At 48.8% G+C, this 27178-nt stretch overlaps 1 protein-coding gene across 1 annotated transcript in view; it reads right to left on the bottom strand.

Moving 5' to 3' along the window:
- Nucleotides 1-1463: 1463 nt before the first annotated feature.
- The window catches only part of CNN2 (calponin 2), a 38665-nt gene continuing 12950 nt past the window's right edge, over nucleotides 1464-27178 (bottom strand). Inside the window, exons 3-5 of the mRNA XM_048497787.1 lie at nucleotides 25966-26174; nucleotides 3637-3758; nucleotides 1464-1885 (exon numbers count right to left, since the gene is read on the bottom strand). Coding sequence (XP_048353744.1) covers nucleotides 1747-1885; nucleotides 3637-3758; nucleotides 25966-26174 — 470 coding nt within the window. The 3' untranslated portion in view covers nucleotides 1464-1746. The remainder of the gene's footprint in view (nucleotides 1886-3636; nucleotides 3759-25965; nucleotides 26175-27178) is intronic.

Here is a 27178-nt window from a genome sequence, read left to right as displayed (position 1 = left end):
GGGGGGGGGGGGGTGGGGGGGGGGGGGGGTGGGGGGGGGGGGGGGTGGGGGGGGGGGGGGGTGGGGGGGGGGGGGGGTGGGGGGGGGGGGGGGTGGGGGGGGGGGGGGGTGGGGGGGGGGGGGGGTGGGGGGGGGGGGGGGTGGGGGGGGGGGGGGGTGGGGGGGGGGGGGGGTGGGGGGGGGGGGGGGTGGGGGGGGGGGGGGGTGGGGGGGGGGGGGGGTGGGGGGGGGGGGGGGTGGGGGGGGGGGGGGGTGGGGGGGGGGGGGGGTGGGGGGGGGGGGGGGTGGGGGGGGGGGGGGGTGGGGGGGGGGGGGGGTGGGGGGGGGGGGGGGTGGGGGGGGGGGGGGGTGGGGGGGGGGGGGGGTGGGGGGGGGGGGGGGTGGGGGGGGGGGGGGGTGGGGGGGGGGGGGGGTGGGGGGGGGGGGGGGTGGGGGGGGGGGGGGGTGGGGGGGGGGGGGGGTGGGGGGGGGGGGGGGTGGGGGGGGGGGGGGGTGGGGGGGGGGGGGGGTGGGGGGGGGGGGGGGTGGGGGGGGGGGGGGGTGGGGGGGGGGGGGGGTGGGGGGGGGGGGGGGTGGGGGGGGGGGGGGGTGGGGGGGGGGGGGGGTGGGGGGGGGGGGGGGTGGGGGGGGGGGGGGGTGGGGGGGGGGGGGGGTGGGGGGGGGGGGGGGTGGGGGGGGGGGGGGGTGGGGGGGGGGGGGGGTGGGGGGGGGGGGGGGTGGGGGGGGGGGGGGGTGGGGGGGGGGGGGGGTGGGGGGGGGGGGGGGTGGGGGGGGGGGGGGGTGGGGGGGGGGGGGGGTGGGGGGGGGGGGGGGTGGGGGGGGGGGGGGGTGGGGGGGGGGGGGGGTGGGGGGGGGGGGGGGTGGGGGGGGGGGGGGGTGGGGGGGGGGGGGGGTGGGGGGGGGGGGGGGTGGGGGGGGGGGGGGGTGGGGGGGGGGGGGGGTGGGGGGGGGGGGGGGTGGGGGGGGGGGGGGGTGGGGGGGGGGGGGGGTGGGGGGGGGGGGGGGTGGGGGGGGGGGGGGGTGGGGGGGGGGGGGGGTGGGGGGGGGGGGGGGTGGGGGGGGGGGGGGGTGGGGGGGGGGGGGGGTGGGGGGGGGGGGGGGTGGGGGGGGGGGGGGGTGGGGGGGGGGGGGGGTGGGGGGGGGGGGGGGTGGGGGGGGGGGGGGGTGGGGGGGGGGGGGGGTGGGGGGGGGGGGGGGTGGGGGGGGGGGGGGGTGGGGGGGGGGGGGGGTGGGGGGGGGGGGGGGTGGGGGGGGGGGGGGGTGGGGGGGGGGGGGGGTGGGGGGGGGGGGGGGTGGGGGGGGGGGGGGGTGGGGGGGGGGGGGGGTGGGGGGGGGGGGGGGTGGGGGGGGGGGGGGGTGGGGGGGGGGGGGGGTGGGGGGGGGGGGGGGTGGGGGGGGGGGGGGGTGGGGGGGGGGGGGGGTGGGGGGGGGGGGGGGTGGGGGGGGGGGGGGGTGGGGGGGGGGGATTCACCCATTCGAAGTGTGGCACGGTTGCTTCACCAAGCTTACTCCTGAGTAACAGGCACATCAAAGCCAACCGTATTGTCTAAACTAAAACCTCAGTATTCAGATTCAATTGCCGTGTTGGCACTTTGCAATAAATAAGTGGGTTTGGGGCTGCAATGTGGGCACTCGGTCTCGAAAAGGTTCGCCATCACTGTTCTAATGATTACAAACTACTGTTTTCTTTAGCTTTCAACCCCTGCCACTACTCTCTACTTGAACAGGCTTTCAAAAGATATTCCATTAAAAGGTTTCCAGTTTTCTAAAACAAGTGTTCAAACTATTGTCTCTTATTAATGTAGTGCATATACATACCTGATGCCAATTGAGAGCCGAACGGTTAATTTTCCTTACCGAGCCTGGCTGCAGCAGATTTATTAGCCTGGGGGCGGGGGAGAAAGTGGGGGGGTCTGCATCAATGCAACATCACTGTAAAAAAAAATAGTTACCTGACAAAAGCTACCTGGGTCAACCCCAGCACTTAACACTCCTAGGTCTGTTACAGAAGAAAAGTTTTTTATTAAGCTATTATTCTATGTAGAAAGATCCTTTAAAAATAACACAGCTAGGGAGAGATAGGGTTGCCAATCTTCACATGGGCCTGGGGATCTCCCGTAATTGCAATGGATCTTCAGATGACAGGGAGAAAACGGCAGCTTGGAGGGTGGACTCTATAGTGTTAACCCCAGAGGTGGGATCCAGCAGGTTCTCACCAGTCCCCGAGAGTGGGTTACTAATTATTTGTGTGTGCCAAGAGGGGGTGACTAATTGGGTCTGCTTTTCCATTAGAAATTCCATTAGGTCCAAAAATCATAAAGTCCTGTTGTTTCCTATGTGGCTGGTTAGCGAAGGTAGAAAACGGGATAATTCTCCCTGTTGGGCTGTTTTCATGTTTGAGAAATATGGTAAAGTTCCTTGTTTAAGGAAAGTATCCTTCTTTTGATTTCTAGAAACAAAATTAAGTATTTGAAAGTATTAAGTATTTGACAGGCAGTCAATTAGAGGAGAAGTAGTTGTTTCTGTTGGCAGGAGACGATAGGACTTGCTATAATGAGTTTAAATTATGGACAGAAAGCTACCAGCTGGAAATTAGGAACTTTTTTTTACAGTAAGAGTTTTTTACAATAACAGAGAAATTATTAATGCCCCGCCTCCAGAATGCCCGGCCACGCCCCCATCGTGCCCCACCCAGCCCCATTGGCGCTACGCCACTGTTTGAATCCCACCACCATGGGAACCTGTTACTAAAATTTTTGGATCCCACCACTGGTTAAACCCCAACTGAAGGCGATCTCCCCTGTCCAAGATCCACCTTCTCCAGGTTCCAAGGCCAGATCCTCAGGAATTTCCCAGTGTTGGAAAACTTTAGGGTAGGGGTGTCCAACTCTGGCGCGTCAGACGTTCATGGACTACAATTCCCATCAGCCCCAACTGGCCATGCCAGCAGAGGCTGATGGGAATTGTAGTCCATGAACATCTCACGTGCCGGAGTTGGACACCCCTGCTTTAGGGATTCCCTCCAAATGAGGTTAACAGCCTCCAGGTGAAACATGGAGATCTCCCAGAATGCCTTTCCATTCAACGCACGGCATTTTCTGAGTGGCATCTTCTGAAGAATGCAGGGTTGCCAATCTCCTGGTGGCATCTGGAGATCTGTTATTACAATTGATCGCCAGATGACCAAGCTCAGTTTCCCTGGAGCAAACAGCTCTCCAGCTCCACCAATTGGGGGTAGCCAGATGTCTCCAGGGAAGTTATAAAGGCAAAAGCTCTGAATCTGTACACGGAAGACCTGGGTTTGAATTTTCTCAGGCCACAAAACTCACTAAAGTGATCACCTAGCCTCCCTCACAGGGTGGTTGTGAGGAAGGGGAAAAAAGAGGGATAAATAACTGGCAGAAGGACTACGTATAACCCTGAGAGAAGAAGGAATTGCCTTCAGCTCATCAAACAGCTGGCCTTTGGAGACAGATTTCTTGGATGTTCTACTGAGCCAATATATGAGGGAGATAATAGATCAACGATGGAGAATCGCTTCAAAAATCATACTTCTGTCAGCAGGAGAGATAAAGGAAGAATAACTTGTGAGTTAGGGGAAAGCCGTGAAGACAGGCCCTGGGGCAGGCGACTCACTCGCAAAGGATGACTCCATCCTTCAATCCCTTCTGGAAGTCGGGCCCAATCTCTCTGCCAGTGATGCCTTCGATCCATTCCCGTAGCTCCGATTCTTTCTGAGGATCGTACTTCTGGGCAAGCTGCAAAGGAGGAGAAAAGCATAGGGTCAGATCCTCCCATCCTCAAACCCTTGAGCTCTCTTTCTGGCCAGGTGTGAAGTCCTCCACCCTGTGCAGCTCAGTCAGACAACAGGACGCTCTCCACGACCACACACAAAGCCTCCTTCTGTTGAATCACTCTGTTTAGACTGGTTTTGTTTCCAGACAGATTATGGTACTCCAAGGCCTCAGAGCAGGAAGAGCTCTTTTCCAACATGGCAAGTCTCCCTTCACCCAACCCCCCCCCCCCAAATGACTCAGGTTTGTTCATATTCCAAGTACCAGCCAATCCATCACAGAAGCGCATGATCTGAAACATTGAGCTTTTGTCTGACGAACTCAGGTTTCTAGTCCTCATGGGAAACAAGGAGCAGCAGTGGCATAGGAGGTTAAGAGGTCGTGTGTCTAATCTGGGGGAACCGGGTTTGATTCCCCGCTCTGCCGCCTGAGCTGTGGAGGCTTCTCTGGGGAATTCAGATTAGCCTGTACGCTCCCACACACGCCAGCTGGGTGACCTTGGGCTAGTCACAGCTTCTCGGAGCTCTCTCAGCCCCACCTACCTCACAGGGTGTTTGTTGTGAGGGGGGAAGGGCAAGGAGATTGTAAGCCCCTTTTGAGTCTTCTGCAGGAGAGAAAGGGGGGATATAAATCCAAACTCTTCTTCTTCTTCTTCTCCCTGTCGAAGTGGATTTTCTGTTGTTGTTGTTAAAAGTTTCCTTTTCTATCTGACACCATCCAACCTTTTTCTACTGATTTATATCAAACACGGCTTGCTTTTGTGTCTTCAAACCATAATTTGCAGTTTCCACATGTAAGGGTTAGCAAGTCACAGTGTTACAACCGCCTCACCAAAAAACATTGGCGAGACGCTTCTTACAATTGTTGTGACAAGAGAAGACAGACAGTTTTTAAAAATGGGAAGTTTCACAGCCCGCATCCTATAAAACAGATTATAGTCCACAAAAAAGTGTGGCGGAAGAAAATCTTGTTTATTTTTTCCTTTAGCAAGGAAAAAAGGCCCCTGTGTATTTTTCCTTTAGCAAGCTAACAGGGCTACACCCCTTGGAAGCAAGTGAGAGAGCTGTAATTTACAATTAGGGAGCGCCCAACTCCCGGACACCCAGCCCGGCAGCAATACAGCATTAAAGAATCCCTTGCATTTTTCAAAAGGCTATTTTCTTTCAGCAAAACCAGGGACACACATTCTTATCACCTTTATAACACCACCTTTCACCCAGAAAACATACAGCACCTTGTGTTATTCTTCCCTCCTCTGGCACTGTGGAGTGAGTTAGGATGAAACCAGAGGAACTGTCTCAAAGCCTCCCAAGCAAGCTGGAAGGTGGTGTGTGTGTGTATGGGGGGGGGGGGGTGTCTTATACTGAATCAGGTCCTTGGTCCACCAAGGTCAGACCTGTCCACTCAGCCCTCTGGAGCGGCTTTCTGGGGTCTGATTCTCATCACCTACTATCCAATCCTTTTAACTGGATATGCCAGGGATTGAACCTGGAACCTTCGGCTTGCAAAACAAAGGTCGATTCCGCACTTGCGTTATCGACCTAAGTTCGAGCTGCGTTCGACCTAAGTGCTCCGCACAACCACTGGGATCGACGTGGTTTTGTACCAGCTTCGCCCCATGTTAACGGTCAAATGTCCGACTCCAGTTGGGAACTACGACTTTTTCAGGGAACCACGCTCGAACTCAGCTCGATTCCAGTAAAGTGCGGAATCTCTGGTGCCAGGAGTCCCCCATTCAGCCACAGCTGAGTGTTTAGGGCATGCATACAGCTGGCCAATCAAAAAACGCCACCTTCGTCCCTCCATTCCTGTGGCAGTTTTTTAAATAACGTGTGTGGGGATAGACGGAACATGGCCGTAGAACAGTAGCCAATCGGAACGGAGCAGCAAAGAGGCACAGGATGATTCTGCCCTCCGAGCTGGGATCAAGCTGGTTGCAGTGGGGAACAACAATGGCTTCGACCTAGGTTAGTACCCTTCTCAGGGAACTGGGTCGAACCTATTTTACTCGTGTGCAGAATCGCCCTTGGCTCTTTCACTGAGCCACAGCCCCGTCCCGCCCCCTTTTTAGTATATTTCAATTAAAACTACAGCAATGCCAGGTGAAATTGCTGCCGTGGTGAGATCTACCCTATGGACTAACAATAAACCATCCTTCATGTAAATTCCCTGTTATGACCATCTTTGTGTGAGATTTTTATTTTTAAAAGACAAAAGGTGTCTGAGAGAAGAGCTGGAAAACACATCATGGAGGACAGCTAAATATCTATCTGTACAATATGGTTTTGAAGAGGGTCATATCACAGATCCACCTAGCTCAAGATATTCTCTGGAAGTCTCCCATCTCAATACTTGTCAATGGGACCATCTATCTTCCAGGGGCCCCGTCAAGAGGGGAGTGAAGCAAGGTTGTAGCCCGGTCCCTCTGCTATTTAACCGTTATATTTATTCAATGGCTCAAGCGTGGTCAAATCCAGATTTCAATCCATCAAACCGAGCAAACAAACCAACACTCTCCTTAATTATACACAAATGACAAAGTAAAGTTTCCCTTTCCACTGGTTATTGTGCCTTTCGACCCTGGAGCTTATTATCAACCCAGTGATTTCATAGGCAAGCCGTTTTTTTGTGGAAGTTGGTTTGGCCATTGCTTTCCCCGGCTTATTCTTTACCTCACTAGCTATCGACTAGGAATGCGCGTTTACCAACCAAGGGAATGGTCATGGATGGCTTGAGGTTGACCAGCCCAAGCCAGCTGCCAGGATATCTGGCCCACAGGGAGCTCAAACTCCTGACCATGTGAGTGGCAGTGCAAGCACTTCACCACTATTTTATTCTGAATCAGGGGTAAAAGAGCCCTTCATGTTCTTACCGCATACCGCGAAGAGGAACAATTAGCGATAAATTTCCAAAAGATCAAGGTAATTGATCTTGGATAATTACAGGCTTGATAGAAAAAAATGTAGCTTTTCTGCTCTCTCTCCAACAATAGTCAGCAGAAATCAGAAGTAATTAGTATAAAGCTAAAGAAAGATAGCTGTTGCAGAGAATTATTTCTCTGCTGCTCTCCCCATGTGAGGCAGGAAGCAATCTGAATTGCTCAGACGCATGTTTGGAGTTCCATGCTGTGCATCAAAAGCAATTCTTAGTCCAGGTTTCACCTGAAGCTCATAGCCAATATCAAACTATATGTTTTTGGCTCAAAACCCTTAACCTGTCTAGATTAGTGTCCTTCATTCCTCTGGATAGCTACTACTTAGGTTGGGCAGATGTGGTTGAGAATAAAACACAACTTCTTGGCTTCTCTCTCTTAGCAACGTGCCATCTTGAGTTCTGGGGAGCTAAAGAAACAAACAGCGGATCTAGGATACAACTCTCCAGGCCGATAACGCTCAGGCACACTTCTATCCGGAAGCAGGGAATTATAGTCAAAATTATATGCCAGCAAATTGACTTTATGCTTCAGAATTCCTCCAATACAGAAGAGCTTTCAGCCTAGCCCATTTTAATTGCTTGACTTGTACTACTGGAAGGGAGATTATTGTGTACCGCCTGTTTTCAACATTGGTTCGGTTCCTGCCAACAGAATGTAGTTGAAACCGTGGAATATGTGTTATTATACCATCCATTTTATATAGACATCTCTCTCCTACTCAATTTTACATCTCTCTCCTACTCTAAGTTCCTAGGACAGTGGTGGCGTGCACATAGTTCGTCATGTGATAATAGTGTAGTTATTTCAGGGAGATTATTAGTATTAAACCTATGACCTAGTTTTGGGGAAGCAGTGTAGGTAACCCTGTTAAGCGCTGTTAAACCCTACTGATTTTCACGAAAGCGTGATTCTTTACCTGGGAGTAAGCTTGGTTGCTGGCAATGGGGCTTGCTTCTGAGTTAACTCTCCTAGGGTTGTGATTCACCCATTCGAAGCATTGCAGTGTTGCTTCAAAGCAAAGCCACCGACTACCACCAAGCTTACTCCCACAGAGTAACGATGCGCCTGTGGAAGCTAACCGTTTTTTCTCATACTACCAGAAGCCCTCAGGATCTTTCAGGGTTAGAATTACCTATGTTGGCCTTTAGTGGCGATAAATAAATGGGTTTTGGGTTGCAGTTTGGGCACTCGGTCTCGAAAAGGTTCGCCATCACTGCCCTAGGAAGATCTGGAAAATTCTACTCATATCTCCACCCGACAGACAGCTCCAATGAGACCACCTCAAAGAGGACAAATTCTATACTGAGCAGTAAAGCACAGTGCTTTAATGAAAAAAATTTCTCTTAACTGGAGTTCAACCTTGAAATAAGTGAGTTTCAGGTAGCCAGCTCAAAGGTGACTCAGACTTCTATTCATTTGTGGTCGGTAAAGTGAGTATCCAGCTTGCTGGGGTGAAAATGTACATGGCTGTGATAGACAATGACAACCCACGCTGTGAAGACAGTGCACCTTGCCTAGTAAACATTGTGATTTGTAGTCAACTCATGGGTCAGTAATGACTCTGTGCTTGACCAAGTGACTACCTTTACCTATAATTACAGCACAGTAAAGTAATGAATTTTAATATCTGTATATTAATTTTTCCCTTCTGCCATACTATGAGGTAGATATAACAATCTAGAAATGGGTAAAAGGGTGTGCTCATGTGATGCAAATCAATTAGAAACATTAACTCACCAACTGTTCTGTTGTCCCAAATCGGCAAGTATTAGAATTAAATACTCTAGGTTGCTTTCTATGATACCTAGCGAGCTGGATGTAGAATCCAAGTTAAGACTGATTGTGTTTCTTTACAACAGTGGCAACTCACTGATGCCACATTCTGTAAAATGGCTGCGAACTTTCTGCTAGAAATATCCTATAAGCAACAGTATGTATGAATCAACTCCCTTTGCTATATGTTGCAAGTTTGCATTTTGATGTGATTTTGATGTGATTTTATACTGCGTTTATGCCAAATAAAGGCTAAATGAATGAATGAATGAATGAATGAATGAATGAATGAATGAATGAATGAATGAATGAATGAATGAATGAATGAATGAATGAATGAATGAATATTAATTTTGTATTTGTGTGTAAATTGTGCTGTTGAACTAAGGCTGACTGATCTTTTGATCATAACAAATGTTGACTGATTGCATTCACAGAGCACCAATGAGCTAGTCGCAGGATGGCTTTTAATGTTAGCTCCCATTTTCTGGAAAATAGTTTTAAACAATCCTGTACAGATATACAATCCAGACCGGGGGTCCCCAACCCTTTCGAACCAGTGGGCGCGTTTGGCATTCTGACATTACAGGGTGGGCACAGCCACAAAATGGATGCTTCGAACCTAAAAGTGGGGATCGTCTCCTCCTAGAAGGGAAAAAGAATGGATGTGAGAATGTCACCTTGAAGGATTATCCCAACTATGACTGACGAATTTAAATCATAATCTGAAGAAGATTGAATCGAAAACGGCTACAATAGCACAATCCGTTAATTTGTGCCTATCGGACTTGGCTCAGACCAGTCCGCATATCTACCAGACGTACAGACGGAATAGAGGGAATGCAGCACGTTGAAGTCGGTCGATAGTCTTCAAGAAAGAGACTTTGTCCTATCATGTACATGGATTGGTAATTTAAGAGGACTGTTTGAAGACGGCACCCAAGAGCTGCTATTGTAATTTATGTGCTATATCGTATAGAATTGTATGAGAATTTCACACAGTTGATTTTTGCACTTTATTTCACTGTTTGCCCTTTAATGTTTGTTGGAATACTGATAATAATAAGCGGTTGATTTCTGTAGTGATCGTCTCCTCCTCCCTGAACTGACTGACACCAAACAAAATGGTACAAGAAAGCTCCAGACAGTTTGGAATTTCCAGCTAAATAATAACCCAGAAAAGGTGAAAAAGGGGAGCAGGTTCTCCCATAATACCGCCTCTGAGGTTCTTTTCGACAAGCCAGTGTCTCACCCTGAAGGCACGGGGGATAGATAGCAGATGCTGGAAACCGACAAGGGCAGGTCCAATCCTCCTGCGGCTAGTTTCTGCTGACAGCACAAACACACCAGGGGTGTGTCGAATCCCACACACCCCTCTTCTAGCTTGGAATTTCTCCTCTGCATTTTTTAAAGCACTGGCAGGAAGGCCCGAGTTTCCACAAACATTCAACAGTCCGCTGCTGCGGTCACTCAGAGTTGTTACCCACCATAAACTTTAACCTCCATGGTTAATTGAGAAAGCTGATTTCCCGATCTGACATTCGACCCATCCCAGGCACAAAGTTGGAAATGGTTGGCGTTACTTAGTCTTTTATTGCAGTTTGCTGCACAGAGATTTAAAGCGTTGCTCAACCAGATGACCCAGGCACTACCCTGTAAGCATAAAAATTATAAAGCAGGTGTGATCCAAACCAGTCTAAGGAACTTATGGATTTTGCCTTCTCTGCCCTACCCAGGTTTTTATATTCATAGGGGTGGGGAGTTAAGAACATAAGAACATAAGAACAAGCCAGCTGGATCAGACCAGAGTCCATCTAGTCCAGCTCTCTGCTACTCGCAGTGGCCCACCAGGTGCCTTTGGGAGCTCATATGCAGGAGGTGAAAGCAATGGCCTTCTGCGGCTTTTGCTCCCGAGCACCTGGACTGTTAAGGCATTTGCAATCTCAGATCAAAGAGGATCAAGATTGGTAGCCATAGATCGACTTCTCCTCCATAAATCTATCCAAGCCCCTTTTAAAGCTATTCAGGTTAGTGGCCATCAGCACCTCTTGTGGCAGCATATTCCAAACACCAATCACACGTTGTGTGAAGGTTTCCTTTTATTAGTCCTAATTCTTCCCCCCAGCATTTTCAATGTAGGCCCCCTGGTTCTACTATTGTGAGAAAGAGAGAAAAATTTCTCTGTCAACATTTTCTACAAATTCCCATGCGCATTAATTTTTTTAGACTTCAATCATAAATACCCCCCTCAGATGTCTCACTCTCCAAACTAAAGAGTCCTGCAAGCACTGCTGCCTCTCTTCATATAGGAAGGTGCTCCAGTCCCTCAATCATCCCTCAAGTTGCCCTTCTCTACACTTCTTCTTCTTTTTTCTATCTCTTCGATATCCTTTTTTTTTGAGATGTGGCGACCAAAGTACCTTGAACACAGTATACCTCCTGCGGTTCGCCAATTCATCCCACTGCTTTCATATAAGGGCATGACAATCTTTGCAGTTTTATTATCAATTCCTTTCCTAATGATCCCCAGCATAGAGTTTGCCTTTTTCACAGCTGCCGTGCATTGAGTTGACATTCCCATGGAACTATCAACTAAGACGCCCAAATCCCTTTCCTGGTCTGGGACTGATAGCACTGACCCCTGTAGCGTGTATGTGAAGTTTGGATTTTTTGCCCCTATGTGCATCACTTTACATTTTGCTACTTTGAACTGCATTTGCCATTTCTTAGCCCACTCACCTAATTTATCAAGGTCCGCTTGGAGTTATCTCAGAGTTCACATACAAAGATTGAGAATCACCGTGATGTAGTGCCCAGACGGTCAGAAGAGGATCCAACAGACGGTTCCAGTCCCTACTCTGCTGTGGAAACTCGCTGGGTGACCTAGCCTACCTCACAGAGCTGTTGTGAGGGTAAAGGGGAGGACCGGAGAACAGCGTAAGCCACTTTGAGTTTTCTATAGAGGCCTTTGAAGTCACGGCACCAATGCTCTGGTACCCTCCCCAGGCAGATGTGTTTATCCCCTTCTGTTGTAATCTTTTGTGAACAGGTGAAAACTTTCTTGTATTGCTTGGTAGCCACTCAATGATCCATCCTTCCTGAGGAAGGTTTTTAACGGCTGCTTTTATATCTTTGTATGTATAGGGCAGTGGTAAAAGTGTCAGGCTAGGACACAGGAACGGTCAAATCCCCACCTGTGCCATGGAAGTTTGCTGGGTGACCTACGGCCAATCGCACACTCAGCCTCAACCCCAGCATATATTTGGATGGATGACCTCCAAGGAATACCAGGGGCATGAAGAGGCAGGCAATGACAAACTACCTCCAAAAGTCTCTTCCCTTGGAAACCTTTCGGGCCCACCATAAATCAGCTGTGGCGTGACCACAAAAAAATGCATTTTAACTCTGTTTTTAATGTGTTTTAATTATGCATGTGGGGGATATTTTTAATGGCTTTAAAACAATGTTTATCATGTATGTTTTGTTAGCTGCCTTAGCATCCCTTGTTATAAACAATAATAGTAAAGGAGAAAGGTGGGTTTACGTTTGAAGTAAGTAAATGCTTTTCCTGAGCCAATAATTACTAGGGTTATGTTGAATTTTCAAAGGTAAGCATTTTGTGTGCTGTCAAGTTGCTTCTGATTTAGGGCAACTCCATAAACGAATAACCTCCAAAACACTGTGTCTTCCTTAATTGAGTCTTCCTCTTTTTCTGCTGCTTTCAACATTTCCAAGCATTATTGTCTTTTTCCAATGTCCCTTCTCATGATAATCACCAAAGTACAATCACCTCAGATTGGTCATTTTAGCTTCTAGGGAGAGTTAAGGCTTGATTTGATTTAGGACCCTTTGATTGGTCTTCTTTGTTGGTCCAAGATATCCAGACCACTCTCCTCCAACACCACATTTCAAACTAACTAAGGCAGATTCCGCATGGGCCAAAAACAGCGGTGTGAAAACGGTGCAAAAGGGTTTTAAACGTTGTAAAAGGGTTTACACCGTTTTCACACTGTTTTCACACCGCTGTTTTTGGCCCATGCAGAATCCGCCTAACCTTCTTCCCGTCAGCTTTTTTAGGCATGAAGAAACAAGAATGGTTGGAGTAACTTGACGTTCTTCCAGAACAACTCAAACATTTCACTGAGGTATGAGCTGACAAGGCCTCTCCTTGTTGGCTATATCACACACACGGTTAGGGTAGGCTGACCAGACGTCCCGCTTTTGGCGGGACAGTCCCGCCTTAAAACAATTTGTCCCGTGTCCCGCGGTTTTTTTGAAGTGTCCCGATTTTTGGAAGGCTGCCGCACTGCCTTCTGGGGCGCAAGGCAGTGCGGCAGCCTCCCGCGCACGCGGCCGCAGGAGCACAACCTTCTGGGGCGCTCCTGTTTCCCACCCTGTGACAGGGCGGGAAACGGGAGCGCCCCAGAAGGCAGTGCGCTCCTGCGGCTGCGTGCGTGGCCACTTGCCTACCCGCCCGTTCGTCCCGGTTTACAAAGGTGACCATCTGGTCACCTTAGGTTAAGGATCATGCAGCCATATGGTGGCACGTTGCCAAAATTGGCTTCATGGTATCATGAGGAGACTGCCATGAGCTAGATCATGTCAAAGACAAAATTGTCTGTCTTCAGCAGGTACAAGAGAAAGCTTCCTTCCATGGAACAGGGAGTCATATCCCTTTTTTTTTTCTTTTGCCATCAAGTCTCAGCTGACTTATGGTGACCCCACAGGGTTTTCAATAGAAGAGATGTTTGGAGGTGGTTTGCCATCGCCTGCCACTGCCTAGTGACTTCCTTGGAGGTTTCCCATCCAAATAGTAGCCTGATCGATCCTACTTAGCTTCTCTGACAAAATCCATCTACGTACCCCATGGAGGGCAATATAAAGAGATCACATGCCCCCTATTTATCTAATACAGTATTGCATCCGCAAAATACCACTAGATCTTTTCTAGGGCCCGTTTTGACGCTTTTCAAAAAATCCCACGGCACAGGAGCGTATGTGTTTGCAATTTAGGGGAAGTGTAAATCACACATCGTACTGCATTGTGAGCTCTGTAAAGGGGAAAGGAAGCCTCTAATTCAACCATTGTTAATTCGTTATACTAATTCAATCACAGTTGACACTGATTTCACTCTTACAAGAATTTTATTGGAAGACCGGGTTTCTTATATACAGTGGAACCTCGGTTTTCATTGCCTTCGGTTTTCATCCGTTTCGGTTTTCATCGATTTTTTCAGTGAAAAATTTGTCTCGGTTTTTATCAATTTGTCTCGGTTTTCATCAATTTGCAGTAAGGTACAGGGGTTCGTGGAGAAACATCACCCGGACAAAGCAGTTGCAGGTCGTGTCTGCAACTTGTTTAATGACAATGTCTTGCCCCATTTCAGACAAGGAGGTGTCAGAAACAGACCTCTTGGGACAGCTTTCTGGTGCGACATTGGTCCACAGGCTCTGAAGCTGGTCCCAGTGTGATTGTTTGTTACTGTTTTCAGCATTAAACACTGTTTATTCACCAAAAAATGTGGTTTTGGTATGTTTTTTGGAGTGCCTAGAACGGATTAATTGGATTTACATTGATTCCTATGGAAAAGTTTGCCTCGGTTTTCATCTGTTTCGGTTTTCATCGATTCTTTTCGGACGGATTACCAACGAAAACCGAGGTTCCACTGTACAGGTAGCTAAAATTTGTAAGCATATAATAAGCACAGATCCATGTTAAGACAGGGAGAAGTATTAGATGATTATGATTGTAATAATGTTGTAAGTCGATGCTTCTTTTACCATGGAATTTTGTAAATATTTATAATTTGAATTCGTTTTTGTTTTCTTTTTGCTGGCCTTGTGGCTGTAATAAACCATTCATTCAGAGATCACAGGCCGCTGTTTGGACTCAGCCCTAACCCAACCTCCATCACCATCCTATAGTGAGCTTGCCTTGCTTGCAGGTACAGACAGGAAAGTTTTAATGCCACAAGTGATCAACAAGGGCGTAGGAGGCAAACTGGGCAGTTGGTTGATTTATATGCCAGTTAGTTGCTTTATAGGCCACTTTCAACGAAGAGTTTCCAGGACACTTTACAAGATAGTATTTTTTTTAAAAAATCTATAGGACAGCAAAATGCAGCCAAAATAGTGGAAAGCTATCCTAAAATATATATAAATTGAAATGAACTGAGAAACCCTCCAGAAAAGTCAGAGTTTTAATGCCCTATGAAAGGCCTTTTGGAAGCAGTTGCTCTCAAACAGTGTTTTCAGGTGACCTTCACGAAGTAAACATACCAGCTTCTCAGCCAGTCTGACTACTTTTAAAAATTCCTTTCCCGACAGATGGGAGGGAGGAATTTGACAACTTCTAAGATGCCCTTAGAATTTCCTTCTCTTTTAGGTTTAGCAACCAATAATCCGCTGCTCGTGTTAACTCAAGCGTGAACGGCTTTTGCCTCCTTCCTCCTTCAGCTAGCCTGCCCGGGGAGGTTTCTCAGAGTAGAGATCAACGAAACCATTCTAAGTATTTTAAAAGATATCCTAAAATGACTGCCTTTAAAAAGGCCAACAGGGTTACTTGTCAAGGATTCAATCCTGTGCACGCTTATATGCAAGTAAGCCTACTGAGTTAAGTGGGACTTATGAATGACTTGAGCTAGCCGTGATTCTTTCTTAAGTTGATCACCGAAAAAGGTACATCAAATCAATTCAACAAAACAAAAAAAGTTAATCCAAGCACTTGCAAGAGTTGCACAAACTGCGCTACTTTATCACCAAGGAGGCCACAGCGGTGCGCATAGCCCTCCCTTCCTCCATTTTATTTATTTATTTAATATGCATGTCACCTTTCTCCTCACAACCACCTTCACAAGAGCCCTGCGAGGGAAGCAGAAGGTCAGTAGCCGCTGGTTCTGGTGAAAGGAAGAAGAGGAAGAAGAGGAAGAAGAGGAGGAGGAGGAGTAGGAGGAGGAGAGGAGAAAGAAGAAGAAGGAGGAGGAGGAGTTTGGATTTATATCCCCCCTTTCTCTCCTTGTAGGAGACTCAAAGGGGCTTACAATCTCCTTGCCCTTCCCCCCTCACAACAAACACCCTGTGAGGTAGGTGGGGCTGAGGGAGCTCAGAAGAACTGTGACTAGCCCAAGTCACCCAACTGGCGTGTGTGGGAGTGCACAGGCTAACCTGAATTCCCCAGATAAGCCTCCACAGCTCAGGCGGCAGAGCAGGGAATCAAACCCGGTTCCTCCAGATTAGAATGCACCTGCTCTTAACCACTACGCCACTGCTGCTCTTCAGAAGTGGTTCAGAAGAGGCATTCAGAAGTGGTTTGCCACGGCCTACCTCCACGTAGCAATCCTGGACTTCTTTGGTGGCCTCCCATCCAAGTACTAACCAGGGCTCACCTTGCTCAGCTCCTGAGATTGGCCCAGCCTCCCCCATCCAGATCAACAGCCATCCCATCAGGAAAGATGCCTGTTAAGATTTGTACATGCTTGCCTTAAAAGCAGGGTCACTGCCCTCATTAGAAACAGTTTTGTCCCTCCTTACACGCAAATTTGATAAGACGTCAATCAACAGGACTCCAAGCTACAAAACTGATTTTAAACTTTTAGCCAAGGGCATCTCTGACAGCAGAAGGCGGCTAATCTAGAACCCAGAACTCTCTTGGCTGTGCCACAGCATGCCCTCAGTGCCCTTGGCATATCTCTTCAAACTTTCAGTCTCAGCCTCCACAAATGGCCCAATTTACTCCTTATGCCCCATTTATGGGATGATTACTCAGCATCTTCAGCCATGGGAAACATCATTTGCAAAGCATGCAAGGCAGAGGTGGGATCCAGCAGGTTCTCACAGGTTCCCGAGAGTAGGTTACTAATTATTTGTGTGTGCCGAGAGGGGGTTACTAATGGGTGATTTTGCCACGTGATTTTTCCTTAGTTACGCCCCTCCTCTCAGCAGTAGCACGCAGAACTTGAAGCAGTCTAGCAGGAGGTGCACTGGCGTGTGTGGCAGCCTGCACCTGCATGCATTCGTTTCCCGCCCAAGGACCGGTGCAGCGGCTGCATCCTTGCCACAGCCCCGCCCAGCAATGCCCCGCCCAGCAATGCCCCGCCCCCGTCGTGACCCTGCCAAACCCCATTGACACTACGCCACTGTTTGAATCCCACCACCATGGGAACCTGTTACTAAAATTTTTGGATCCCACCACTGATGCAAGGTGAAGATTACTTTAAAAAAAACTTTTTAAATAGTTTATTTAAGCTTATTCAATAAAAAAATAATAGACATAAACAAAATGTTGAGCGTAGTAGAATATGTGTTGAATAGTTACTTTGTGATCTAAATATACGTACCTTTAACAACTTTACATACCTTATCTAAAAGAGAGAAAGAAAAGGAAAGAGAAAAAAGAAAGAATAGAAAAAGGAAAAGGAAGTTAGGAGAGAAATAAGGGTAGAAGACAATTTGTAAATTGCATCTTAGGAGAGAAAGGGAATAAGCAAAGAGAGAAAGGAGAAACAGATCCAAGAAAAAAGGCGTAAGGAAACATCCATTACTTTTTAAAAAAATTATTATGTTTATATCCCGCCCTCCCTGACCGAAGTCAAGCTCAGGGGTGGTGCACAACAATGTAAAATAATCTGCCCATATATAGAATACCATAAAATACCCATAATTCAATAAAACACAGTATGGCAGCAGCAATTTAGGCCTGTGAGAAATAGCTGGCCCAGCTCTAGTACAGGCTCTCCCTTGGATAACTAGAGCATGGGTAAAATTTGAGAGGGAGAAATGTAGATGAAATACGCATTGTAATGTCGAAGGCTGGAATCACTGGGGTGTTGTGGAGTTTCTGGGTTGGGCAGAGGATCATCTGAAGATGCCAGCCATAGATGCAGAGATGAAGAAGAAGATAATGAGGAGGAGGAGTTTGGATTTATATCCCCCCTTGCCCCCTCACAACAAACACCCTGTGAGGTGGGTGGGGCTGAGAGAGCTCCGAAAAGCTGTGACTAGCTCAAGGTCACCCAGCTGGCGTGTTTGGGAGTGTACAGGCTAATTTGAATTCCCCAGATAAGCCTCCGAAGCTCAGGTGGCAGAGCGGAGAATCAAACCCGGTTCCTCCAGATGAGAATGCACCTGATCTGAACCACTACACCACTGCTTCTCCTAACTCAGCCATACAGCCCAGAAACACCTAAACACGCATTGATTGCTATAGGTTATTGTAGGGAGACCCTCTGACATGCTAATGGTATTATTATTTGGGTTGCACCAAAGGCCTGCCAGAACATCTCCACTTTATAGGCCCTGCAGAATTGATGAAGATCCCGCAGGGCCCTGATGTCAGCTGGCAGAGATTTCCACTAGGCCGGAGCCAGAGCAGAAAAAGACCTGACTCTGGTCAAGGCCAATCGCATGTCCCTGGGGCTTGGTAACGCCAGGAGGTTTGTATCTGAGGACTGTAGTATCCTCCATGGGCAATATGGATAATGTAGTTCTGCAGATATGATGGTTCCAGACCGCTCAGGGCCTTAAACATTAAGACCAAAACCTTGAACCTGATTCGGAATTCCACTAGCAACCAATGCAGCTGTTGAAGCACAGGTGTCATATGTTCTCTCACAGATGTACCTTTGAGGAGTCAAGCAACCGCATTCTGGACCAGCACAAACTTCAGAGTCAGTCTCAAGGGCAGGCCCAGGAAGACAGAGTAACAGTAGTCTAGACACTCCCCCACGCACCCATCCTGAAACGGTTCCGCAAACTGCAAGGGAAGTCTCGAACCCTCCACTTTGCCAGCAGAAAACATTTTGGGTGAAGCCCCTGGTCCGCATCTCTTCTCAAGGCATTCTCCGTTTCCCTGCCAACCTCAGGGTTATCAACCACTCAGCTTTCTTATCTCTCACACCAAGATGCAGGATAACAGAGGCTGGAAACTCCGCACTGTGCAGCCACCCAGAGATCCATCTACAAACCACGCAGGTCTCGAGTTCCAATCTCACCTGTGTCACAAACTTAGACAAGCCAGCCTGAGACCACGCCTTCACCAATTCGCTGACCTGCCATCCAAAACTTTGGAACACACTTTACTATGGGAGCCCTATTTACAGGAAAGGAGCTCAGCACCGATAAGTGGCAGGACCAGAGCAAAATATGCTTTCCCAGGATATCCGTCTGGCTTCCTTCGGGAAGCAGACCTGAAACATCTTGTCAGCGTAAGACACTGGAAAGTGACTTCCTGTGGCTGGATTGAACTCGGCTTAAGAGGTTTAGTTGGCTCTATTGCCTAAAAGGGCGGAGCTATTCTGCCATACTCTTGTGCAGAAAGAATTAAACCACCCAGAACTAGCTAGGGCAGAAAGGGCTTGTTAGAGGCTTCCCAACCTTTTGAAGCACCTTTAGAGTTCTGGCATTGGGTGGTGGGCACAGCCACAGAACGGCTGCCACAGGAAGCGGAGCTAGCCTCAAAAATGGCTGCTTACCTTCAATCATACAGCAAAGAGCCCTGTGCTATGGGGGCAGTTGCCATAAGAACATAAGAACAAGCCAGCTGGATCAGACCAGAGTCCATCTAGTCCAGCACTCTGCTCCTCGCAGTGGCCCACCAGGTGCCTTGGGGAGCTCACATGCAGGATGTGAAAGCAATGGCCTTCTGCTGCTGCTGCTGCTCCTGAGCACCTGGTCTGCTAAGGCAATGTTGCCATGAAAGCAACATGTTTTAAAAAATCTCTCCAACAGGCGATCAGAAGCCTTGCTGGGCAAAAGCCCATCCTGGCATTGCCCACTTTCTAAAAACACTTGGCAGGTGCCAGGAATGGCATCGGTGGGTGCTAGGGTGCCCTGAAGACCACGCTGGAGACCCCTGGCATAGGCCCTTCCCTAGGCAAGGAGGAAGGCGTCCCTCTGACCTGCTTCTCCCCTATACACACACCCTTTCCCTTTCTGCAAGGCCTGTAACTTGGAGCAGGTTTGACACGATTGCACCAGTCACTCAAACAGCAAGCTCTGACGTTTCCTGGCACCCCAGGCCCAATCCATGGGCACTGCCTCCAAACAAAACACAAAAGCATTGCCCAGAGATCCACAGCCTTCCGGCTAACTCTTCCCAGGAGAACTCAGCAATTACAGAATTACGAGAGCCACTGTTACACAATGGTTAGAGCAGTGAATCCCACTGAGGATCATTCCATCAGCCCTCTGCTGGCACGGGCCACTGATATTCGCAGGGCTGATGGGAATTGTGTCCATGAACATCTGAAGCTCTCAGAGTTGGACACACTAAGTTGAATCATTAGGAGGAGTGACTTGGCACTTGGCTATTTATTAGTTTCTGCCAGCATGGCTAATTGGCCATGCTGGGGCTGGGATGGGAATTGTAGTCCATAACATCTGGAGCAAAGGTTCGCCACCACAGCCCCAGGGATTTGGAAGAAGTAGCAGGCACCGAGTGAAAGTGTGGAATTGAGAATTGTTTATTCTGTACCCTCATGAGCATGGTGATCACGAGTTCTCTCTTGAACTCTCTCAGCCCCACCCACCACAAGGTGTCTGCTGCAGGGAGAGGAAGGGGGGGGGAGTTTGTAAGTCACTTTCAGGCTCCTTAAGGTTGAGAAAAGTGGGGTATAAATCCAAACTTCTCTTCAAACTGCCACTCTGCTAGACAGCTGCACAACTCTCAACCTAACCTACCTCACAGGGCTGCTGTGAAAATAAAACTGAGGCAGGGAAGAAAGGTGGGGTATAAATGGATTAAACAATTGAATGAATCAATGCGAAAGCAGAGCCCAGCCCAGCATCTTGCTTCTGACAGGGGACAGCCAGATGCAGGAAACCTGCAAGCAGGCCATGTAGCCCTCCCCAGTAATCCAATGTGGACTGCTTCTTCTATATATAAAACAGTGGTGGCGAGCCTATGGGTATCGCCAGTAAGTTAGAGGCACTCTCTGTGGGCAGGAAGTGAGAGTTCACTATGTAGGTGAGGGAAAATCACACACACCTACACACACACATCTAGGCTGGCCTTGCTTCTGAGTAAACCCTCCTAGGGTCGTGATTCACCCATTCAAAGTGTTGCCTGGTTGCTTCACCAAGCTTACTCCCGAGTAACGCATGCCTTGGAGCAAACCTTTTTTTAAAACTAAAACCTCAGTATTCAGGTTAAATCGCTATGTTGGCATTTTGTGATAAATAAGTGGGTTTTGGGTTGCAGTTTGGGCACTCTGTCTTGAAAAGATTCGCCATCACTGATATAAAAGATCCATTGAAACCACTAAGACCTACATTCCAGAAATTTGTACATAAAGAACCAAGCCAGTGTCCAAACAGAAATCTTACTCACCCTTCTATTGTAGGCAGGGCCTATGTTGTGGAAAGACAAATAAGGACCTCTACACCCCTTGGGAGATAAGTCATTGATCAACTTGACCAGAGGTGTAAGATTCTGGTTGGCCTGCTTCAGCTTCTAATTTCATGTATAGAAACAGCTAAGATCATACTACTACACAATAATTTTAAAAAATATATGCAGAACAATTAAAGCTAAGCTGCATATGTGGTAAAGAAAGCTGCATAAATCTCCTTAAAAGCTGATATTGAGACACAGGAGTTGCATTAAAGAGCATTTCTACAACAGCAAAAATGTACCAGGAAAGGTGAAGAATCACCAGTAATTATCGAAGGCTTTCACGGCTGGATTCAACTGACAGATGGAGTTTTCTCTGGTTGTGGGAAGACAGATTCAGTCTCCAACGTTAATTGTGGTTGGCATTCAGAGACGCACTCAGAGAGAAGTGTAACAGACTCTTCGAGACCTCTGAAGATGCCAGCCACAGATGGTAGTGCGAAATGTTAGGAACAAGATCTACCAGACCACAGCCACACAGCCCGGAAAACCCACCACAACCAATCATCAGTAATGTCCAAAAATCATTCACAGTCCCCAATCATGCAACAAAAATAATACAGAGGGAGAGGACCAAAGTTCATGTTGAATAAACAAAAGATCACTTTACAAATCCAAACTGATTTGATGCATCACAAATAAAAAACACGATTAACATGTAAACTCTTCATACAGTTGAGCCTATTACTAAACTCACACCTTTCAAACAGTGCTACTACAAGACAACATACCGTACTAATCCACTGACTTTGTGAATTGACATTCAAAGTCAACGTCAATTCATGAAGGCAATGGGTTAGTATGTTTTCTCGAAATAGTATTGTTTGAAAGGTGTGGTGCAAGTTGAATAACATTCTCAATTGTATGAAGACTTTACATGTTAATCCATGACAAATCCATTAAGTTAATCGCTATATTTTAGATTCGATAGATGAAACTAGCGCTTTGATTCAGATAGCTTGCTACTTTTATAGAAAATCATTCATGGCAGCAGCAGAAAGCGCTGTTAAGTCGTAGCTGATTTATGGAGATCCCGCAGGGTTTTCAAGGCAGGAGATGCGCAAAAGAAGAAGAGTTTTGGATTTATACCCCACCTTTCTCTCCTGTAAGGAGACTCAAAGTGGCTTACAAGCTCCTTTCCCTTCCTCTCCTCAGAACAGCCACCTTGTGAGGTAGGCGGGGCTGAGAGTTCCTAAGAACTGTGACTAGCCCAAGGTCACTCAACAGGAATCAAGCTCCTTTCCCTTCCTCTCCTCACAACAGCCACCTTGGGGAGGTGGTGGGGCTGAGTTCTGAGGTCCAGACTAGCCCATACTAACAGAACAAGCTCCTTCCTCCTCACAACAGCCACCCTAGAGGTGGTGGTGGGCTGAGAGTGTCCTAAGAACTGTGACTAGCCCAAGGTCACTCAACAGAATGGGGAGATTGCGGAAAACACGCCTGGAGCCCAGGATAAACTTTCTACTTTAGTGAGGAGAGTGAGTCAAACACGGTTCTCCAGATTAGAATCTAATTTGTTTTGAACATTAGATATTGGCTTCCTGAGGGTGGTTTGCCGCTGCCTGCCCCTGCATAACCCTGGCTTCCTTGGTGGTCTCCCATCCAAGTGCTAACTTGGGCTGACCCTCCTCAGCTTCTGAAATCAGCTGCAGGCTGGATCACCCAGATTAGAAGCATCATCTAGCAACAACATCTCCAGCAGAGCAATGGGGTTGGCTGTGGGACGGGAAGTCCTGGTCTAATTTCTAGTTTTAATTCCTAACACACCACCTCCCAGTAATATGTAACTCAGGTGCACCAGAAAGCTGGGCCCTTCCTTAAATAGCCCTATGGTGAAGGAAAGCCAACCTGAGAACTGAGCAGGACATTCATGCCTAAATCCCCAGACTTGCACAACTTGAGATTGGAGCCTTCCCCCATCACATGCAGAGGTGGGATCCAGCAGGTTCTCACAGGTTCCCGAGAGTAGGTTACTAATTATTTGTGTGCCAAGAGGTTACCAATGGGTGATTTTGCCACGTGATTTTGGCCTTGGGGTTACACCCCTCCTCCACCTCAGCAGTAGTGCGCAGAACTTGAAGCAGTCTAGCAGGAGGCAAGTGCACCCAAGGCGCGTGGGCAGCCTGCACCGCGCGTATTCATTTCAAATAAGGACCAGAGCAGCGGCTGCCCTTGCCACAGCCCCTGCCCAGCAATGCCCGACCACTTCCCTGTTGTAGCTCCCACCCAGCCCCATTGGCACGGCCTACTGTTTGAATCCCACCACCATGGAACCTGTTACCAAAATTTTAAGGCCCCACCACTGATCACATGATTCCTTCCTGCTTCAGGACTGAAGGACCAACAAGTGACTGTGCAAAACACGGGCACATACAAACGAAAAGCCACACAAACCCTGGACAACCGAGAAAGCTTCCCAAGTTACACACCCTAAATGGCTTGGGATTAAGGTGTCTGAAGGACCATCTTATCACATACGTTCCTGTCTGGCACTTAAGATCATAAGTAGAAGCCCTCCTGACTACACCATCAAAGAATCTCATTTTCTTGGTATGTGAGAGAGAGTCTTTTTGGTGGTAGCCCCATAACCAAGGAACAATCTCTCCAGTTACATGTGCCTGGTTCCCTCACTTGTGCTTTTCAAGGGCAGCTGAAAATGGCTTTGTTTAGAGCGGCATCTGATTAAAGCCGTCCTAAATTGTGATTTTTTAAAAATGTTGTTATGTGTAAATAAAGCACTCTATGTATTTCATTTATATCTTAAGCCACCTTGAGGAAAAAAAGGCAGCTAATAAATGCTGTCAGTAAGTAGAGATAAAATGCCTCAAAAGCTGGGGAGTTTTTCCCCCCACGAGTTCTGTGGCTCACAGCCCTTGCCTTGTACGTCGAGGGCCCTGGGCAAACTCCAGACTCAGCCCGTGAAGCAAGTGCTAAGTGCCACAAGTAATCTTTTGTACACAACGTCCTGAAGAATCACTACCTGCCAGAACAGGTGATATCAGGCTGAGATGAAACAACCATCTAATGCAGTACCCTGTTTCCCTGAATATAAGACATCCCCTGAAAATAAGACGTAGTGGAGGTTTTGCTGAAGCATAAATATAGGCATCCCCAAAAGCAAGATCGAAAAGTTTTTTTGTTTCAGTGTCAATAATCAGGAATATTATGTAGAAAATAAGATAGATTCCTTGAAGCGTAAAAGACATAGCGCATCTTTGGGGGCAAAAATTAATATAAGACACTGTCTTATTTTCGGGGAAACACAGGTATAAGGAAGCATCACCTGCCCAGAGCAAAAATAAACATGTACACCAATTCAGGCCCATTCAATAGTAAAGCACATGGGTTTGACCCCAGGTAGTGAGAAGACCTGCCAATGTTGGGAAAAAGCTTTTTTTCTCTGCCAGAGATGGTGGAGAGCCAACCTAAAGAGCCAACACAGAGCTAGATGGGTTTGATTTAAGGCCGTTTCACCCAGACGGGTACCCAGAAAGCCAAGCCAGCGGTGCACTGTATCCGGAAGTTATAGCAAGCCAGAGAGAAAGTCATCAAGAACACACACAACAGAGGAAAAGAATACTGCCAAGTCATAAATCAATCAGACACATTCCAGAGAACACGACCACGAGATTCCCAGGAATGCCAGCCAACGGAAGAAAATGGGGGCATGTGACGGATGGAGAGGAGAGAATCTGCCTGCTGGGCAAATGCTTCCAGCGACGCAATCAATCCAAAAGGCTTCAAGAGGTTTCCAAGGAGATGAGCCAGCCCGGAAGGTTCTATCTCATTCAAGAGGTCATCCGCAGGCAGTCTGAGTTTTAGGAAATCACAAACTTAACGAGAGTGAGTGTGGGTTCGAACTACCCAGAAAGTCGCAGCCTGGGAAACTTGTCTGCCAAAATCACAATACAAGGATTATCCAACCCTACTGAGTAGCACAGGCTGAAATTCCCACTGGGGAGGGCCTTGGCCACCAAATCTCCTCAGCCCAACCTACCTTCAGAGAGGGGCTACGAGCCAGGATATAAAATGATGAGCACCTGAATGGGACCATGTGACGGAATGCACTAGGAAACCTAACCTCGCTGTAAACGAGAAACTTTACGTCTGGCACCCTGCACATGTTCGGCGCTGCTCCCGATTTGAGCTCCATTTCGAGGAAGGCTTCAAGAGCCATCTAACAAACCAACAACTTCCTTCCATGTATTGTCGAAAGCTTTCACGGCCGGACTCAACCGGCGACGGGCTTTCTGGGCTGTGTGGCCGTGGTCTGGTAGATCTGGTTAGGAACAAGATCTACCAAACCATTGAATTCCTCAGTGGCCCGAAAGTTTACACAACTAACTTCCTTCCATGTATTGTCAGGCTTTACGGTCAGATTCAACTGGTTCTGGTGGTTTCCAGGCCATTGTAATTCGAACGCTGGGAAATGCTGGTGTAACTGGAAGGAAGTTGGTTCTGGTGGCTTCCAGGCTGTGTGGCCGTGGTCTGGTGGATTTTGTTCCTAACGTTTCGCCTGCATCTGTGGCTGGCATCTTCAGAGGTGTATCACAGAGGGAAGTCTGTTTCACACTGTGTCCCACACCCTGGGACATGGACAATATACCACACTAAACTTTCCCTTCTCACTTAGACACAGTGCGTGACAGACTTCCCTCTGTGATACACCTCTGAAGATGCCAGCCACAGATGCAGGCGAAACGTTAGGAACAAAATCCACCAGACCACGGCCACACAGCCCGGAAAACCCACCAGAACCAACTTCCTTCCAGTTCGCAACATTCCCAGCGTTCAGTTACAACCGCCACGAAGCTGGCGACTTTCAGTGCCGAAGAGGGAAGCTCAGCCGATGGGACGGAGGGACTCCTGCCGGCATCACGCCACCTCCTCCCCCACCCCTCCGGGGCACACAAGCCACGCCGGGCGCCGCGCCACACCTCTCCGGGGCGCACGGAGCGCCACCGCTCCAAAGCACCCGCTGTGCGCCCTGGGCGCAAGCAGCGCCACCTCTCCAAAGCACCCTCCGTGCGCCCTGGGCGCATCTACCCTGGCAGGGCGCCCCCTGCGCCACTCACCCGGTTCCTGACTTCCGCCGACAAGCCGTAGCTAGGCCCCTTGTTGAACTGACTGCCGCTCATCCTCTGCCGGGACAGGGCGGTGGCTCGGAGACTCCTCTGGCGACTGCTGCTGCCGCGGCTGCCTGCCTCCGCCTTCTTCTTCGCCCAAGTTTTGGGGCAAGGAGGGCGCCGCCTCCCGCCGCTGATTGGCCGCGAGTTGAAATAGCCTTATAAGGGCAGAAAGAGCCGAATTCCTGCAGGATGGGAGTTTCCTGTGTGGGACCCCCGCGGCCCCCGGGGCGTCTTCCCCAGAAGGGAGGGGGGCGTGCATCGCTCGGAAAGAAGAGGTGCTGAAGGCGCCCGGTTTCTTACCCACCCACCCCTTGCCAAATTGGTCCCCCACACCCTCTCCCAGGGCGGCTCCTACGCCTTTAAATCTGGGTGGCCCCGACAGCAAAACAAAGCAGAAGTTAAGTGGCCCTTGCGAGGCTGACAAAACGGATTCCAGCATTTCGCGTCCTTGAGTGAGATGCATCAGGTGAAGTCAGGTCTGACTTATGAGTGGTTAGGCAGGAAGCAATTATAGGTTAATCTCTGCCCTGTCTCTCCCTGGCTTGCTTTGGTGTTCCTGTCTCTTTCACAGCCGTGCAAGGAACAGAAACTGAAAAGCGAATGGATTTCTCTTGTATTTAGGCTGTTGGGGAAGGAATTTTCCCACCTTGACCATACAGCTGGTCAGGGCCGGGAAACCTGCTGCCAGAGGCAGCTTTGTGTGACATCCTGTGCATGCTCAGAGGCACTTTCCTCTTTGCCCATAGCTGCTTGATTTGGGGGAAGCCTTTCAGTTTAAAAGAACAGGAAGTGGCAAGTTTTGGGTGTCATAACCTTGCCTTACCTTGTCCTGAATATGTGCTGGACACATCTAATATGCATGGTTGAAACGGGATCTTCTTAAAAGGTTTGAAACTCTTTTTAAAAGGCCATTTGAAAACTTGACTCCCCTGACAGAGCCACCAAAGTGTTGGGTAGCAGAGAAGAACAGAAGAGACAGATTCTCAGTTGCTTTTTATAAATGAGTTTACTAGCTATAAAGGGAGGGTTACATGCAGAAATCCTTTCCTGTTACACATCTACATTACTGTATGTTTGGCTACCTACCTGCTGTCTCACATGATGTGTCTCCTCTCTGGTGTCTTGTCTGCTCAAACAAAGAAATAGAGTTAACTTTATA

Source organism: Sphaerodactylus townsendi, linkage group LG05 (assembly GCF_021028975.2).
Source record: "Sphaerodactylus townsendi isolate TG3544 linkage group LG05, MPM_Stown_v2.3, whole genome shotgun sequence".
Lineage (NCBI taxonomy): Eukaryota > Metazoa > Chordata > Lepidosauria > Squamata > Sphaerodactylidae > Sphaerodactylus > Sphaerodactylus townsendi.
The sequence above is the reverse complement of the archived record's forward strand: the minus strand, read 5'-3'. Positions and strand labels throughout refer to the sequence as shown.